The following is an 18,893-nucleotide window of genomic DNA, read 5'->3' as shown; positions in this document are numbered from 1 at the left end:
ATAAACCGCTTTTAATTATAAGGTATGCCTCCCCATAATTCTTTGAGTTTTTAGCTGTATTGTGTTTAATACGGAGACATTTTGCTGTTTCAAGTGAAATAATAAAAACAGCATTGCTGATTGGAAAATGTGAGTTTTTATTTTCGCATAAACTGAATTTGACCTCATATTAATAAAATTTTGTGCATTCAACTTGATATTTGAAATTTGGAAAATTGTTACATTTTATGAAGAAAATACATGTGGTTTCTGCAGTGCTGCTAGTGTTGCTTACCACCATGCATCAAAACGGATACAATTTTGAGCATTAAACCTGTAAAGAAAATAATAAAAAAAACTAAATTTTTACATTTTATGAAGGAAATATGTGTGGTGCCATTATACTGGCATTCTGAAATTTGTTTTTTGGGTGTTGCATACTATCAGAAGTCAAAAGAGCTTCAACAATATAGTTTTTACTAACTTAAGGGGTTGCAAGACCTTATAACCCATTCTTGTGAATGTCAACAAACCTCCCATCGCTGAACCAACAACAAAACCATCAGGTCCTCAGGTACAAGATCCTTCTCCACAGGTCCCACCGTCGGCTCTCCACATTCTCCTGCAGACCCCAAACTTAAAGGGTTAGTTCGCCCAAAAATGAAAATTATGTCATTAATAACTCACCCTTATGCTGTTCCAAACATGTAAGACCTCCTTTTATCTTCGGAACACAGTTTAAGATATTTTAGATTTAGTCCAAGAGCTCTCAGTCCCTCCATTGAAGCTGTGTGTACGGTACACTGTCCATGTCCAGAAAGGTAAGAAAAACATCATCAAAGTAGTCCATGTGACATCAGAGGGTCCGTTGGAATTTTTTGAAGCATCGAAAATACATTTTGGTCCAAAAATAGCAAAAACAACGACTTTATTCAGCATTGTCTTCTCTTCCGTGTCTGTGTGAGAGAGAGTTCAAATCAAAGCAGCTGGATTTCCGGTTCGCGAACGAATCATTCAGTTCACCAAATCGAACTGATTCGTTTTAAACGGTTCGCATCTCTAATACGCATTAATCCACAAATGACTTAAGCTGTTAACTTTTTTAATGTGGCTGACACCCCTCTGAGTTCAAACAAACCAATATCCCGGAGTAATGCATGCACTCAAACAGTACACTGACTGAACTGCTGTGATGAACACCGAGCCGAGCCAGATAACGAAGAATAGACGAGTGAAGAACCGTTTCTGTCAGACGTGTCCGATTCGTGAACCGAGGAGCTGATGATACTGCGCATGTGTGATTCAGCGTGAAGCAGACCGACACACAGAGCGTCTGAACTGAACTGATTCTTTTGGTGATTGATTCTGAACTGATTCTGTGCTAGTGTTATGGGTGCGTGTAAACCGAAGGCTTGAATCAAGGGCAATCATCGCCAATGACGCCATTACGTCGAGCGCAAAAGAACTGGTGAACCGTTTTCTTCAACCGGTTTATTGAATCGAACTGTCCGAAAGAAGTACTGGTGATCCGAACACCGATGCAACCGGTTCTTCACTCGTGAACGAGTCAGTCTATTGTTCGTTATCTGGCTCGGCTCGGTGTTCATCACAGCAGTTCAGTCAATGTACTGTTTGAGTACATGAATTACTCCGGGATATTGGTTTGTTTGAACTCAGAGGGAGTGTCAGTCACATTAAAAAAGTTAACAGCTTAAGTCATTTGTGGATTAATGCGTTTTAGAGATGCGAACCGTTTAAAACGAATCAGTTCGATTTGGTGAACTGAATGATTCGTTCGCGAACCGGAAATCCAGACTGCTTTGATTTGAACTCTCTCACAGACACGGAAGAGAAGACAATGCTGAATAAGTCGTTGTTTTTGCTATTTTTGGACCAAAATGTATTTTCGATGCTTCAAAAAATTCCAACGGACCCTCTGATGTCACATGGACTACTTTGATGATGTTTTTCTTACCTTTCTGGACATGGAGAGTATACCGTACACACAGCTTCAATGGAGGGACTGAGAGCTCTTGGACTAAATCCAAAATATCTTAAACTGTGTTCCGAAGATTAAAGGAGGCCTTACATGTTTGGAACAGCATAAGGGTGAGTTATTAATGACATAATTTTAATTTTTGGGCGAACTAACCCTTTAAAGAATCAGTATGAGTAAAAACAGAGGGTTGACTAACTGTAAAATTGTGCTTTTCATTTTCATTGCACCTTTAAACCAGTAGGTCGCGACATTCAGTTGTTAAACTGCAGTCGCCAGTCAATGACGTCACTGCACCAACTTTTCTGAAGAACACGGAATCGGATGGAAGTTGGGGCAAAATGTGTTTTAATGACACCTACTGCGATTTCTGGGACGCGAAACTTTAGATAATATATCTGCGAGATTGTTAAATGAAACTGTAAGTCATGTACAGGGAACGTGAGTGTTTGTAAGTGACGTCAGCAGCATGTATAGATGTAAACACAGTTCACTCACATGGACAGCATTTCTCTCGGTCCTGCTGATAAAACAGCAGCAGTCTGTTATAGCTTCATCTGGGGAGGTTCGAGTGAATGTTGACAAGCCACTACGAAACCTGAAGCACTTTTGGAGAAGCACTGGATTCTGGTTAGTAAAATAAAATAACAGCACAGCGACTACCAAAAATCACCATAGTACAACTTTTCTTCTTGTGGATTTCATTACTATACGTTAGTAGTATTAAGTTCTGATATAATCACAGTGTCATTGTCCTGCCACACTGTTTTAAGGAAAACCATTACATTGCATATGTACATATTCATATTTCGCAATTTTTATAAGAATACAACAGTATAGTACTTGTAGAAATGCTATACACTATAGTGCATGTACAGGATATATGCTTTACATCTATCTTCTATCATACTACAGTAACGTTACACGTTAAAATACTCAAAATAGTGCTACTATAATAATGTGTACATACCTTATTTAAAAAATGCATAAAAAATACAAATGTGGTAATATTGTAATACTTTTTGCACTACATCTACAAGCATTTCCAACTGTGTAATTGTTTAGTGGGCAAAAATCATAAAGTACGCGATTGCCGCTTGTCTCCTGTGTTTGCAGCCCTCCACAGCCGCACAGTGATGCACACCTGTATGATCTCAGTCCAGACCAGCAGATGAATCTGGCTTTGATCGGCTCTGTGCCACACAGAGGAATCCAGCAGGTGCGGATACACTGGATGCTGGAGCTGGTTTCTGCACGGTCAGTCATATCACAGTAACAGAATCACACTTCCTCTTCTTCTGTTTGAATGAATGTGAACTATTGAAATATAATTTACTTTGCATATGTTAATAGGATTGATTGACATTAATGTGCATATGCAACTCTCTCTGCTTTTTCTCTGATTGTGGTTTGACCTCGGTTTGCCATTTGAATATATTTTAAAATGTAATGTATTCCTGTGATGCAAAGCTGAATTTTCAGCATTATTAGTGTCAGGTGAGTGGTTAGAAATCATTCTAATATGCTGATATTAATATAAACTTGCATATACATACAGTATATCTGTTTAAAAATCTGTGATTTTTGCGTGATCTTGCAAGTAAGCAGTGCTGTTATCATAAGATTGTTTTTCTTAGTAACCTTGATGATGCTTAATATCATACCTAGACTTTAGCATTTATAACTATTATATACATCTCTTATATTGTCTACTTATTGTTCATGCATCACTTTTACACTTTCATTACAATGTAAACTATAGTTTATGCATAAAATGCAAAAAACATAAATGCATAAAATCTTTTTTTTGTTTGTGCATTAACAAATAATCTTTAATTAAAGGCTTTATTTATATAAAGTTTCTCTCAGACTAGATTTAGTGTACTGTAGTACTAAGATTTTGTCTCTGAATTTCATTTTACAGAGTTTACAGTGGAGAATATCACTACAACTTCACTCACTTAGACCAGCTGATTGACCTTCTCTGGCAGAATGGACTGCAGCCAGGTGATTTTTTTAATATTACAGTGAAATACACATTTAAACGCTTGTGTACTGTAGAATTAGGGTTAATTTAATGGAACTTTGCATTATATTAAAGAGGTTTGCTTCTTTTTAAAGGGTTTGAACTGATGGGCAGCGTGTCCAATAGCTTCAGCAACTTTGAGGACAAGAGTCAAGTTACTGAATGGAAGAATTTGGTCTATTTGATCGCCAAAAGATACATATGTGAGTATGAGACTGGAGTTTGAGATCTTGTGGGGTTTGGATCTTTACTACAAAGCTCCAGAAGTTCTGACTGTCTTTGTTTCTCTGGTTTTATATGTGTGCAGGGAAATACGGACTCGGCTCTGTCTCTCAGTGGAACTTTGAGACATGGAATGAACCGAACAACCATGATTTTGACAACATCACTGTATCAACCCAAGGTACAGTCTAGAATAATTATAGAATATATTTTTTTTCTGAGCCAAAACCCTGTCAATCTTAATTCTTAATTGATTGGAATTTATTTCCTTGGTGGTTTTAAACCATCTAGCACCACCAACAGTTCAAACTTGATCTTGCAGTTTCTGGATTAAAGCATCTGCTAAATGCATAAATAAACATGTAAAACTGACTAGCCAACGTTATACTGTATATGTTTTCCCTAATTTTGATCTTAGTTCAGATATTTTAAGCAGTGTTTCCTTTTATTAGTGTTCTGACAAGCATGCATTTTGTTTCGCATTGCATTGTTGTTTTTTGAACATCCTTCAATGAGTGCTGCATATTTAAGATGCCTTCTCGAGTTTATAATAGACAGAGATGTCCAAATTTTGAAAACTTGTCTTGAGATCTTATGGGACCCTGACATGTTGGTACCATAACCTCTGGCCCTGTAATTACAGCTATAATTTTTATCTTCATATGATAAATTAAAGACAGCAATTTTATTGTGCCATATTAAATTAGGCATATGTCGTTTATTTGCACTAAACTGAAGTCCATGGTTATGTCTGAATGTTGGGCAGACATGGACTGTATCTTACATTTTGTTTAAGTGCTAAATATAAAGTTTTGATTTATTTGATTTGAAAAAAAAAAACTTAAAACTGTGAAATATTATTGCAATTAAAAACTGTTTTTTATTTGAATATATTTAAAAAATGTTAAGTAATATGCTGATTTACTGCTCGAGAAACATTTCTTATCACTATTAATGTAGAAGACAGTTGTGGCACTTAATATTTTTTTGTGGAAACGATATTATTTCTATAAGTCGTTTGTAACATTCTATTTCTGTCTAGTATAGCATTCTAAAACGTGTCTTTACTATTTCTTTTGATCAGACATCATTCCTGAATAAGAGTTTAATTGTTTGAGTAACTGCTTGTCCTTCTGTTGCTGGCAGATGCCGTGTTTTGTGTTGTATTTCTGCACATGGTGTTCTCAAACACGCCTTCCGTGGTTTGGACAAAACAAGAAAGTGCCTGACAAGTTTTAATTTAATGCTAGCACATGAAAAAAATGAGTTCTGCCGAGGGCGATCCACCAGCCTCAATGTCCTGAACATGAATCTTTCTGTCTCCGCTCCTCCAGGGTTTCTGAATTATTATGATGCCTGCTCTGAGGGACTTCGTGCGGCGAGTCCTCTCTTGAAGTTCGGGGGTCCGGGAGACTCCTGTCATTCTCCGCCTCACTCACCATACTGCTGGGAAATGCTACAGCATTGTTACAACGGCACAAACTACTTCACCGGAGAGACGGGCGTACGGCTAGACTACATCGCCCTACATAAGAAGGTGCATAAGAGATGTAGTGATGCTATAATATGTCATGCGTAATTGAGTCCTGACCTAGATGGAATAAAAAAAAATAGAAAAGTAATTGTGCCTTTTCCCCCAATTTACAAATGTATATTTGCAATTCTGTTTTTTTTGTCTCACAATTGTAACCTTTTTCTCTGAATTCTGAATTAATGTTTCACAATTCTAAGTTTATATCTTGTAATTGAGTTAATAGCTAACTTTTTTTCTAAGTTTGTAAATTTTAATTATTTCTCAATTTTCTGACTTTTTTCCTCATAATTCTGAGTTTAGATCTCATACTTCTGATTTTAAATCTTGCAATTCTGTAAATTTTTCTTAATTCTGAGTTTTTCCGAGAATCTCTTCATTCAAATTTACATCTTGCAGTTCTGACTTTTTTCTCATAACTCTGAAATTGATCTCGATCTTACAATTCTGTTTATACCTCACTAAAAAAGTGAAATATAAACTAAAAATTGCAAGGGTAAAAACTGTGAGATATAAAATCATACTTTTTTTAATATGTAGCTTCCATATGTTTCACACAGAAATAAAAGAAAAGTTCTTTTTGATTATTGTAGTATGTGTTGACTTGTTGTTCAGGGTGGTGGCAGCTCATTACCCATCCTGCAGCAGGAAGTGGCCACTGTTCTGGAGATCCAGCAGCACTTTCCACAGTTTCGCTCCGTGCCGATCTACAATGACGAGGCAGATCCGCTGGTTGGCTGGAACAAACCACTCCCCTGGAGGGCAGATGTCACCTATGCAGCCATGGTGGTTAAGGTAGACCGTTGTATGTTTCTTTGATCACATTTTATCAGCTGTGATTTTTGTGATTAGTAGGACATAGCGAAATATCTAAACTTTTTTTTTGATCCTGGAGCAGAATTGCAGTAAATCATATTGTCCCGAACCCATTCCTTAATATCAAAAACTCCATGAAAAAATATACAAATATTGCCAAATATAGTTTTCTTTCCTCAACTGATGTATTTCCTATGAAAACAGAAAGTTGTAGCGAGACAAATAAAAAGGATTGGCTTTTTTTTTTTTTTTTTTTTTTTTTTATATAATGTATCCAGTAACTATGAACTCAAAATATGGCTGCATGATTAATCAAAATAAAACCAATATCACAAAGTTATTTTGTGCAATTGTCGAATCACAAAAGATTATATACAAAAAAATTTTTTTTTAATAAGTAACAATTTAGACAAATATTACTATAGTTATTTTACAGTTTAATATTATTGTTTAATACTATTATATAAATATTAACATATAACAGTATTATTTTTTTCTGAAATTTATTTTACAGTGAACTATAACAATAGTAGTATTTCTTATTTTGTTTAATATTTTTATTTAGTAATATTAATAATTATTATTTTATATTTATATTGACATTGATTTAGAATTGTAATTAATTCATTTTTTTACCCACCTCAAAGCTATCAGACATGAACTAAAAGCCATAGAACCCATATTTAGGCTTGTAATGGGATCTTTAATTATTTTCATATTTTCTTCTTACTTAAATTAATTGCACTCCTTATTAATTGATTAAGGCTTGTTAATGTAGTGAACCAGATATATTTGGCACAATATTTTGGTCTCCTTTCATGTCTCTGGTGTGTTGTAGGTCATCTCACAGCATCAGAACCTGCTCATCGCTGACCAGAACAGTACCGTCAACTACACACTGCTTAGCAACGACAATGCTTTCCTTAGTTACCACCCGCACCCGTTTACCCAGCGCACGCTCAGCGCCCGATTCCAGATCAACAACACAAACCCGCCGCACGTGCAGTTCATACGGAAACCAGTCCTGACTGTGATGGGCCTGTTGGCATTGTTAGGTAATGACAGTTAGTGAGAAATGTAAGAAATAAGAAGACATTACTATTAAATGTAAGACTTGTTCTTTTTTGTTAGACATTGATCAAGACAACAGTACAAGAACATGGTTAAAATATTGATATTCAACATTAATCTTAGATACACAATTCCATATTTTTCACAATGTTTTATTTTTCCCATGGCAATTGTTTTCAGTATAACCCAGGGATATTATAACTCTTTTTTTAAAAATATGTACCGTATTTTTCGGACTATAAGTCGCACCTGAGTATAAGTCGCATCTGTCCAAAAATATGTCATGATGAGGAAAAAAACATATATAAGTCACACTGGACTATAAGTCGCATTTATTTAGAACCAAGAACCAAGAGAAAATATTACCGTCTACAGCCGCGAGAGGGCGCTCTATGTCTTCAGTGTAGACTACAGGAGCACTGAGCAGCATAGAGCGCCCTCTTGCGGCTGGAGACGGTAATGTTTTCTCTTGGTTCATTTCTCTTAGTTCATTTCTCTCGGTTCATGTCAAATCAATTTTGATAAATAAGTCGCACCTGACTATGTCACAGGACCAGCCAAACGATGAAAAAAAGTCTGACTTATAGTCCGGAAAATACGGTAATTGCAGATGGGGTTGATGTATTCAGAAATATAAAGTCAAATAGGTTGAAAATTTGAATTATTTTTCCAAAAAAAACTATTCAATACTATCTTTGATCAGATTAAATAAATGTATATATTAATAAATAATTTAAATAGTTTATTTACATGAAATGCTTTATTTTGTTATGTTTTATTTGAATGTTATTTTAGTTATTTAATTCAGTTAAATTTGCCTTAAATTTTGAATTAATTTTCAATAAACATGTATATTGTGAGATATTAACCAAATTATATTTTATACAATTCAACATTATATTTAATAAAAGCAAATAAAATATTTATATACAATAATTTATCATTACATCTTTGTTATTGTAATGTTATTTTAGTTTTAGAAGTCAAATGGACTTAATTTTCCATAAACATATGTTGACCAATATATATATATATATATATATATATATATATATATATATATATATATATATATATATATTATATTCTGTTATTTGTATTGATGAATTTTCCATAAAGTGTGTATATTGTGATATATAGACCAAAATCTTAATATTTAATAGAATATTATATTTATTCAAATGTAGGTCTCTTATATGACCTACCTCTCTATGGCCTAGTGTATAATTGTTAGGTGTTGTTTGATCAGGTGAGACTCAGGTGCAGGCCGAGGTGTTGACAGACGGCTCTGAAGTGAATTCATCAGTGGGTGCGCTGGCCACCGTTCACGTGCCTCGGGTGCCGTACACAGCCGATAGCTGGCAGACCACCGTCCTGCTGTATAACAGCAGAGATAACCAGACCTCCTCCACCGCTGACAGCATCACCCTGCGCCTCACTGGAATACCTCAGCGAAAGGGTCAGTATCTACAAACCAGCACCAAAAAACACTACGCTTGTTTTTAAAAATGGAATTAAAGAACGGCAAGGAATGATGAATATGATGAATATCACTATTTTTGCTTAAAGGGATAGTTCACCCAAAAATGAAAATGATGTCATTAATAACTCACCCTAAATAACTAAATAACTCATTTTTGGGTGAAGTAACCCTTTAAGAATGTAGAATTGAATAGAACAGAATATGCTTGTATTCACAGTTCTGTCGTGTCTGTTTGTAGGTCTGATGTATGTGACACACTACATGGATAATAATGTGACAAACCCATTTAAACTGTGGGAGACCATGGGCAGCCCTAACTATCCCACTGCACAACAGTTCACACAGCTACGGAACCAAGAGGTTCAACACACACACACACACACACACACACACACACACACACACACGTTCATACTTTTTCATAAGAAAGATAATGAGCATTTCATTTTTTCCTTAATTTTCTTGAATGTTACTTAAGTTGTCTTGCACTCAAAACCAAAAAGTTTAAAATGGGAATTTCTTTTTGCGTCTGCATGTCTCTCATATAGATATCCATATGTTTAAGGAGCACATGAGTTGTTGTTTTTATTCATCTTAAATTGAATAAATATCTACAAAATACTTATTTTTTGTGTAATGAGTCTTTAATGTGTATGCTGTAGGATCCACAGACTGATGGACCTCTGCCGGTGCCATCCGATGGCTCTCTGATGCTGAAGGCAGTGCTTCCTGTGCCCTCGGTGCTGCTTGTACATGTTTGTGCTCAGTCTAAAGAAGTGCCCAACCAGGTTAGTGCTAATATGACATAACAGCGGTCTCGTTTTAGATCCATGTGGCACCAAAAGGTCACACTACCAATCAGAGGTTTGGACACGGGACTTTGTTTGAATTTGTTTCTCATGATCTTAAAAACCTCTAAAAGACAGATGTTGAAAAACATATAGTTCACCCAAAAATGAAAATTCGCTGCACATTTACTCAGGCCATCCAAGGTGTAGATGTCAGATTCTTTGGAGAGTCAGCATTCCATCACTTGCTCACTAATGGATCCTCTGCAGTGAATGGGTGCCGTCAGAATGAAAGTCCAGACAGCTAGTAAAAACGTCACGTTCAGACTGCTGCTTTCATCTAAAATCTGAGTCCTTTTTTTTATTATGAACTGGTATTTTGGCCAGGAGCGACAGTTTGAAGTTATAACACCTCAAAGATAGATTTGATTCTTACTGTACAAACACGCAGCTTTTCACTTTTCACATGAATTTAATTGATGGCCTGGAGTGGTGTGGATTATTGTGATTTTTTTTAATCAGCTGTTTGCAGACTCATTCTGACGGCACCCATTCACTGCAGAGGATCCATCTACATAACGGATTTCCTGAGGAAGAGTACATTTTCATCAATTTCTGTTTATTTTTTGGTGAACTTTTACTTATTTTAGACCAACTGTAATAATGTTTGAATTTTCAAGTGTCCAGCATTTATATATACAGCACAGACCAAAAGTTTGGACACACCTTCTCATTCATCATGATGTGGAGTGATTTCATAGCATCTGCTGTTTCTCTACACCCAAAAAATGTATTTGTCTGTTCATGAAATTCATTTGAAAGTGCGATTGCAAAACTTATGCAAGTTGGACTTTGCAGAGATTGAGAAACCATGTGGTTTGGTTTATATCCCAGGTAAACGGGGTGCGTTTCATCACCATCACCAAAGGACAGGTTCTGATCAACTGGAAGGATCACTGCATTGGCACAAAGTAAGATCTGCTTAAATACAGCTTTTAAACAAACTAGTTCTTCATTCAGGAGTTCTATACGTAACTAATGTCATTTTTAGGTGTATAAAAACTTACGAAGTGGAATTTTCCAAAGATGAGATGACTTTCCAGAGGATTAACCACAGAGACACTATTTTCACATACTACACTTACTCTCCAGGTATTATTTTGGCTGGATTCAGAATATTTAACTTCAAGCTCTGATCGATATTGACCTGCTTGTGTTTTTCTCTCCACAGAGAGTCTGGAGGTGAGCGGTTTTTATAGAGTCAGAGCTGTGGATTACTGGGGAAGAAATGGAGAATATTCTGTCACTGAGAAGTATTCGGAGAACTAGTAGTCTTGATTAGACCAACTTTTGACTGTCCACATACAATATGGTTCACTTTGTATCTTAATTTGATCAAAAACACTTACCAGAACAGGATTAGACTATTCTCACCAACATGTCAAGTGTCCAGACAGTTCATTTTGTTTTTGAATGTCATTTAGGGGCGTTTATCTGATGCTGCAGTAATTAACATTGAAAGCACAATTATTTTTTAACCAGCAAGTCTGTGTGGTCTCGAATTATCATATCTGTATTCAATATGCATACAAGACAATCTACGGTTATATTTTATCTGAGATAAAAAAAAAAAAAAGTGATTGGACGGACTGTGTGATGATTTTTGAACAACAACCTGAAGTTTTATCTACAGTATTTCCTAGTTTTAATTAAAAAATAAATAAAAATAAAAATTATACATTTTAATATGAAATGGTGCTGTGTCAGACTTTGAACTGCCTGGACAATGAAATTATATTTAAATATCGAAATGACAAAAGAAATAGGGATTAACAGTTTATTAATAAATATTGGTGTGGATATTTCCCAAAGTGGACCCCTGATTTGGTGTGTGTTTAACATTACATTGCTTGTTTTAAATCTGCATCACATTATTATCAGATGTTCTTCAGTGAAAGAATAGACAGTGTCCAATCAGAGGATATATATATATATATATACATATACATACATACACACACACTCAGTTATTTCAAAAATGAGGCATTAATCTAACATGATCTATAAGAAAACAGTGAAAGGTGTGTAAAGGACACTGTAAAACCAAAGTGGCAGAATACAAGCATCATTCTTTATCAAGACAGGTAACAAGATCTTTACAATATTAGCAATACAGGCATAACTTTGGGCAGCTCACTTCAAGATTGTGTCCTCATTAGCTGTTGGGGAAAAATATTAAGAGTCAGTACAACCAACTGTTCAATCTGCAGAAGAATCAGACCATTTAAATATCAAGAGAAACCCTTACCTTCTGCAAGCTGTTTAGCAATGCGTTCCTTCTCCTCTCGTACCTTCTTCTCCTCCTCTTCAATTCTCCTCTCCTCCTCTGCAATTGGTTTCAGATTATCTGGAGGATAATGAAAAAGCTTTTAACCAAAATGCATGGCCTTTACTAAATGTGTAAACATTCAGATTTTCTCAGCAACAGATGCAGTGGCATTTTTAAATGGAAAGTTGCTTCAACTACAGAATACAAAAAAATGATAATTTATATTCAAATGATTTTAAAATTACTTTAACTTCATGTCACAATTCTGCCTTTTTCTCGCTTTTGTTTGTAATCTCACATTTTAACTTTTTTCCTTGACTGCAAGTTTATAATAGAAATTCTGAAAAACTGATTTTTTATATATAAACTAAGAATTACAAGAAAGACAACGGAGATAAAATTGCAAAATTAATATTTTAAAATTAATTACTTTAACCAGTGGTAAAAACAATATCATATACCTGCCACTAGGTTTCTTCAGTTTCCCCCCCCCCACAATGAATTTTATATATATATATATATATATATGTGTGTGTGTGTGTGTGTGTGTACACACTTGTTTTTCTATTCTGGTGGGGACTTAAACCTGAATACACGTAAATTGAGGTCCCCACGGGTAAACAAGCTAATAAATTACACAGAATTAAGTTTCATGAAAATCTAAAAATTCTGAAAGTTTCCTGTTAGGGTTAGGTGTAGGGACATAGAAGATACGGTCTGTACAGTATAAAAACCATTTCGCCTATGGAGAGTCCCCACAAGGATAGCTGACCAGACATGTGTGTGTGATGTTTTATTAACATGTCCACAGAATGTCGATTGAAAGCCTGTTTCAGAACAACTTGCAGGTTCTTACCATATCTACGCTTTCCGTAGAGAATGCCAATGAGCAATGCAGACCACCTGGCTGTCTAAAAAAACAAAACATCTAATTTATTATTATATAATTATTTATAATTAGCTTTTATTAGCAGAGAATTAAGGACATATCATGATTTTCAAGATGCAGGCCATGTCAACACCACACAGTCCGCTCTGACTTATGAGACAAACACGACAGGAAGGCGGGAAAGACAGTCCTAAAGACCCTTTTCTTAGTTTAAAACAAGTCATAAATATCCAGAATCATTTATTTGTGAATTCAAACCTTAATCAGCGGCGACACTTGCACTGGAGGAGCCATTTCACTGGAGTTAAGGACCGCTCTCCGTCCACAGAGGTCAGAGAGAGAAACGAGAAGCACAAGCGCAACGCGAAGAAGTGACGCTTATGAGCGCTGTGACGTCACGCCCTCTACAGGCCTGGAGTGCAACTGCGCGATCACACAGAAAGTGGTTAAGCATTTAAATTGTTTGTTAATTTGCTTATCTGTATAAATGTAATAGTGTAACTATACGTGTACCTAAAAAGTAACGCGAGAGAAGTTGTTTCTCCCAGCCAAGGTTTCTTCCTCGTTATGGCAAGTTTTTTGTGGATATTTTGCAGCTCCCTCAGAAAAAGATTTGTTGTGAAGATTTGACCTAACGTTAAATGAATCAAAAGGCTTGTATGGCCTCAAAGAACAAAAACATTGGGACTGCTGTGCTGAGGACAAATAAGGTATTGCCCAGTCTTTGGAGGCTAAATACAGGGTTAATTAAGTTGATTGGACACGTCATGGGAACCCTGCTAATTAGATTAATCTTCTATTTTGGTTGTCAGGTCAAGTTCAAAAGGCCAGGTTAGGTAAAACATCAAAACAGTGGAGATAAGACAGGTTATGTGATTATGTTACAGGACAAAATGTTGAAAATAAAACATGTCCAAACAATACAATGTAGGCTACTTTAATCCTGTAGTACAACAAAGATTTGTTCATGCCATGAAACAAAAAAATTAATAATGAAGGAACGGGAGATGAGGAATTTTAATGTGTCCTTGTTACAGTGTAACTAATGGTAAGTCCATGTGTAACAAATAAACCTTAAGATAAAGTGTTACTGATGATTTAAGTTACTGTTACTTGTTGTATTTTAAAATTTACTTTGGCACGTTTCGGTAAGAGGCTTTTTAGAAAATGTTCTCATTCAGGCAAGATTCAGTACACAGTAATAACGCTAACAATCGATTTCACCAGTGTCTACGATACATTAATATTGTTAGTTTCAATCCAGCCGCACTCTTTGAGTTTCTTCTTGGCTCTCAGGATGAAGTTAACCTTTCCTCTGTTCTTCATGTTGGAGCTGTATTCATGAGACTTCAGTTTGGCGTAGTAATCTGAGAATTTATTGAAGAGGATGGAAATTGGAAGGCCATTCAGAATGATCCCAAAGGAAATGCAGCCAAATGCAAATATCCGCCCCAAAAGAGTCTCCGGATACATGTCACCATAGCCTACAGTAGAGATGCTAACCTGGAACGAGAAATGAATGGTATCTGATAAATTGTTTAATTCTGTCATCATTTACCCTACTTCATGTGTCTTTCTCAAACCCCTATGAGTTTCTTTCTTACATAGAAAACCAAAAGAGAGGTTTAGCAGATGAAAGTGTATGGAGACTAATATGTCACTATTTACTTCCATTGTTATGGTAAAGAGCAGCTTGGACATTGTGCTATAGAGTGCAACAGTTCCCATTTAATCTTTTTAGTGGTCTTGAAAGTTTTTTTTATTTTTTTTTCTTCCCATAGGGATTTTTAAAAGTCTCTGTTAAGGAGATATAAACCATGCTCCAAACCAACAAGCTAAGACGTGAAACAGAACATTGCAAACTTTAATTTAAAACAGAAGAATTTGAAAATTGGACCAAAACACAATACTGTACTTCTGCTTTAATGAGGGAAAGAAATTAAATCACTGGAAGCATTGCAAATTATATAATCAAACAATTGAATGTAAAAATCATAAAGCATACTGGAAAAAAATTATGTGATACTTAGTATATATTTAAACAATGTATTTTATATTTATTGCAAAATATGCATATTATACATACACATTTATTGCACCAGTTGCAATCATTCATGCAAGTGGGCAGTTATTTTGATTGCTAGAGATTTCTCTGCAGAATTATGGGTAATTATGGGTTGTTTTTATCCAGGAGTTCTGCAAGAACTGATTATTTAAGAAAAAAAAAATAATAATAATAATTGGTTTAATGTTGACTAATGCCTTCAGAAAAAGCATATACCATCCATTAACAACCTTGTACTGTAGCTCACAGAGAGTCTGTCAAAAATCAGTTTATTATTTTATTATTTTTCCCGTAAGAGCAGGTTTGACCATTTGTAAATCTTATGGGTCTGATTTCCGGCCTCACCTGTGTCCAGCATTTTTTAGCTGTACAAAACAGCTTGCTTTCCTGCTTGATATTGCAAATTGGTGTTTCTTACCATTATTTTAATGTATTGTCTTAATTATGAACACATGCAAACAGTTTTACAATGTGATTTCCCTATAGAGGCTAATGAACTGGAAGTCTTGCCCATAGGCTTATTTCTGTGTTGAAGAATAAGGTGGATAGAGAAAATGAATGGAATTTTACTTGCAGAACCTGACTGTTGCATTCTATAAATATCTCCTTTTGTGTTTTCTACAGAGAAAAGATTTGAGGGTGAGTAATTTAACTATATTCAACATCAAGTATATCATATATGCCTGATAAATAGAAATAATGTTTACTTACAGATGCCCACCACCAAGAATGTGGAATACTGGTGAACTTGGTTTGAGGGAAGTCGTGTTCAACAGTATAAACCATGGCGGAGAATGTGAAGATCCCCATGGCGATAAAGAGGAAGAGACATCCCACCTGGTGATAGCACTGCCTTAACGTGAAACCAAACGCTCTGAGCCCCGTCGAATGACGCGCCAGTTTGAGAACACGGAAAATACGCATGAGTCGCATGATTCGTAACACTTGGCCCACCTTGCTCACCTGACCAACAGTCTCCATGTCAGTGGTTTGTGTCCCAGAATGGAAGGTCTCAAAGATTTCGAGCACGAACTGGAGAAGCTGAGGTAGGATGGCCATGAGGTCAACTGCGTTCAGCATGCTTTTAACAAAACAACCGATGTCTGGGGTAGAAACTAGACGCAGCAGGTACTCAGCGGTGAAGAAGGTTATGCACAGTGTCTCTATGTACTCTCCAAATGTCTTTCCACTAAACTCATTAGATGCCATGTTCTCCATTTCTTCTACTGTAGTCAAAGTCATTGTAACCAGCGACACCAGCACAAACATACTCGAGGCGACCGCCATTAGTTTCGCAGGTACTGAGGAGAACGGTTTCTCCATAAAGCTCCAGAGCGAGCGTCTTGTCTCGCCGAGGAACATTTCATTGAACGCCTCCTCACTTTCTTCGACATCCACCTCCGCTTCCAGTTCCTTCTGAACCTTGAGCTGTTCGCACAACTCGTCGTGTTTCTCCTCAAGAAGGATCCTACAGCACCGCTGCGAGTATTTGATCCGAACGCCCCAATAATTGATCTCCTCTAAGAAGTTCCTTGGACAAAGCTCGTCCTTGATCCACAGCACGCCGGTTCTGTAAAAGTTGAAGATGCTGTTGAAGACGTCTGGATCTCGGTCGAAGAAATACTCATTGTCCTTCACCACATAGTCGTCGCAGAGGTTCAGCTTCATGTTGAGGTCCGTGTAGGTGGCTAAACGGCCGATTCTGCTCTGTGGGTATCTTGCTGCCATTTTATAGGTGATGCGGTAGGACTTTCCACCAACGTTGAGGTTGAGCGTGCAATTCCTGCTGGGTGAGGCGCTTGTAAACCACATTGTTGGTTCCGAATGCTTCTCAGCCTCCTCATCTTCACCAAAGATGTCATAGATATCTGTCTGTATTTCGTCTAAAGAGCTCCACTGTTTCAGCAAACACTGTTTAGCAAATGGAACCGCATCATCTGTTGACTCTGAGGTTGCTAGTTTGCAGTTGGGAAAAAGGCTCTGTCTCCTGTTTCTCTGAAAGCTGAACATCCTTTCAGTCCTCAGCTATCCTCCTCGAGGAGGATAGCTAGTGTACCATACGTCTGTAAATCTCAGTCCTTTACCGAGGTTAAATCTACCCTATTTAAGTATAAAGAGGCCAGCAGGAAGCAGCGCCAGAGCTCTAATGCTCTCTATAAGGAGCTAAGAGTTCAACTTAAATGCCATTATCCTTTAAGCTTTTTCTTTATAGTGACGTCTGCTTTGCATTCTTTGAAATGGCATGCTTGCAGTGTGTCAATGAATGAATGCTCTTACCAAGTTACGGATGAGTTTAAGACCCCCTTCAACACCCAGATACTTATGCGTAAACTCATCCTAAACTAGAGGTTCTTTAGCTACAGTAGTTAGAGATGGGGCGTCGCATTTACCAGAGGATAACGATAGTAACATTTAAACAAGAAGCAGAACAGATGCAGGAATTAGCGGATGTGAGGGAATTCATGAATGAAACTAAGAAACTAGGTCTTTTCTACATGTACACAGTTAATAAAATAGATGAAAAATACAGTTAAAAAGTGATATGCTGAAATATTATTACGATAAATTCTAATAACTGTTTTCTGTTTAAATACATTAAATAAATAATATATTGAATTGTTAGCAACATTTCTCCAGTCTTCAGTGCCACACGATCCTTTAGAAATCAATTGCATGCATTATTAATAATTTAGCACCACTTATAATGGACACCAAATCATGACTATATATATATATATATATATATATATATATATATATATATTTCCTTGAATAATATATATATATTATCTGCTAATTCAAATGGACATGAATCAAGCTTGTAAACAATGGAAAGAGCAGGACAGATAACGCCAGACAAAGTCACTTAAGGTAACCTTAAGGGTCACTAATACCTTTAAGTTAAAGCCTGATCTTATGAGAAAACTTACCTATTTTACCATGTGGAGATTTGGTTTGAATTTTATCGAATTATATCTCTATATTGCAAAACAGCAACATAAAAGCAGCACAGGATGCAAGATAGAATTGATGCACAAAATAATCATATAACAAATGCATCAAACACATCCACGTCTCCAGATCTCAAGGGCATCTGAGAGAAAATAAATCAAACTGAACATGTTAGCTATAGTTTTACAACATCGCATTCATAAGCAGTGCTTAACAAATCATGCTTTCAGATGTAAAACTAATATACTTATGCTCAGTGGTTTATAGACTCTTAAAGGCTAAAACTCACAGTAGATCAGATTAAGCAATAATTTAGGGAGAGACAATGGGCAAGTTTTTAAGCTTAGCCGGGCAGATGCTGCACCGTCTGTCACTGTGGTCAGGACAAGACCCCCAAAATGGACCCGTTTGGCAGTTTTCAGGTCACGTAATAACTGATTTATTTATTTATTTTTCACCAAATGTTATTTGCAATGCATGTTATTTTATATAAAACGAAAGATCAAATATATAATACAAAACTAGGACAGAATGATTTAATGTAATGGGCTAGTTGAGCTTCTGTTTATTACTGCTGTTATAAAAACAATTTGGAGCAATTTACACAATTATATAATTAACAATAATACATTTAAATTAATACATTTTTAAATGAATAATAAATGATTATAATAAAAAGAAATAATAAAAATGTAGGTTTTAAACTAGATGCTTGACTCAGAAATAAGCCTTGTGAAAACTTTCTT

The 18,893-nt window shown here is 36.0% G+C and overlaps 2 protein-coding genes and 1 long non-coding RNA gene across 3 annotated transcripts; 1 reads left to right on the top strand and 2 right to left on the bottom strand.

The window, feature by feature from the left end:
• The first annotated feature begins 2,233 nt into the window (after positions 1 to 2,233).
• Positions 2,234 to 11,548, top strand: idua (alpha-L-iduronidase). Its single transcript, XM_026240473.1, has 14 exons — positions 2,234 to 2,605; positions 3,092 to 3,232; positions 3,900 to 3,982; positions 4,097 to 4,204; positions 4,309 to 4,404; positions 5,558 to 5,760; positions 6,370 to 6,549; positions 7,409 to 7,625; positions 8,891 to 9,100; positions 9,363 to 9,484; positions 9,787 to 9,912; positions 10,807 to 10,883; positions 10,964 to 11,064; positions 11,144 to 11,548. The coding sequence occupies exons 1-14, from the start codon at positions 2,445 to 2,447 to the stop codon at positions 11,239 to 11,241; spliced, it is 1,923 nt and encodes a 640-aa protein (XP_026096258.1). The 5' UTR covers positions 2,234 to 2,444; the 3' UTR covers positions 11,242 to 11,548.
• A 473-nt stretch (positions 11,549 to 12,021) lies between these two features.
• LOC113067965 (uncharacterized) lies at positions 12,022 to 13,817 on the bottom strand. Its single transcript, XR_003279471.1, has 5 exons — positions 13,644 to 13,817; positions 13,389 to 13,553; positions 13,098 to 13,152; positions 12,221 to 12,319; positions 12,022 to 12,131 (listed from the first exon to the last, which is right to left on the bottom strand). It is a non-coding gene; the product is annotated as an uncharacterized LOC113067965 (long non-coding RNA).
• Positions 13,818 to 14,275: 458 nt separating this feature from the next.
• Positions 14,276 to 17,673, bottom strand: kcnv2b (potassium channel, subfamily V, member 2b). Its single transcript, XM_026240472.1, has 2 exons — positions 15,907 to 17,673; positions 14,276 to 14,633 (listed from the first exon to the last, which is right to left on the bottom strand). The coding sequence occupies exons 1-2, from the start codon at positions 17,203 to 17,205 to the stop codon at positions 14,361 to 14,363; spliced, it is 1,572 nt and encodes a 523-aa protein (XP_026096257.1). The 5' UTR covers positions 17,206 to 17,673; the 3' UTR covers positions 14,276 to 14,360.
• Positions 17,674 to 18,893: the final 1,220 nt, after the last annotated feature.

Source organism: Carassius auratus, linkage group LG30F (genome assembly GCF_003368295.1).
Source record: "Carassius auratus strain Wakin linkage group LG30F, ASM336829v1, whole genome shotgun sequence".
Taxonomy (NCBI): domain Eukaryota; kingdom Metazoa; phylum Chordata; class Actinopteri; order Cypriniformes; family Cyprinidae; genus Carassius; species Carassius auratus.
Note: the sequence above shows the minus strand (reverse complement) of the source record. Positions and strands in the feature narration are given on the sequence as shown.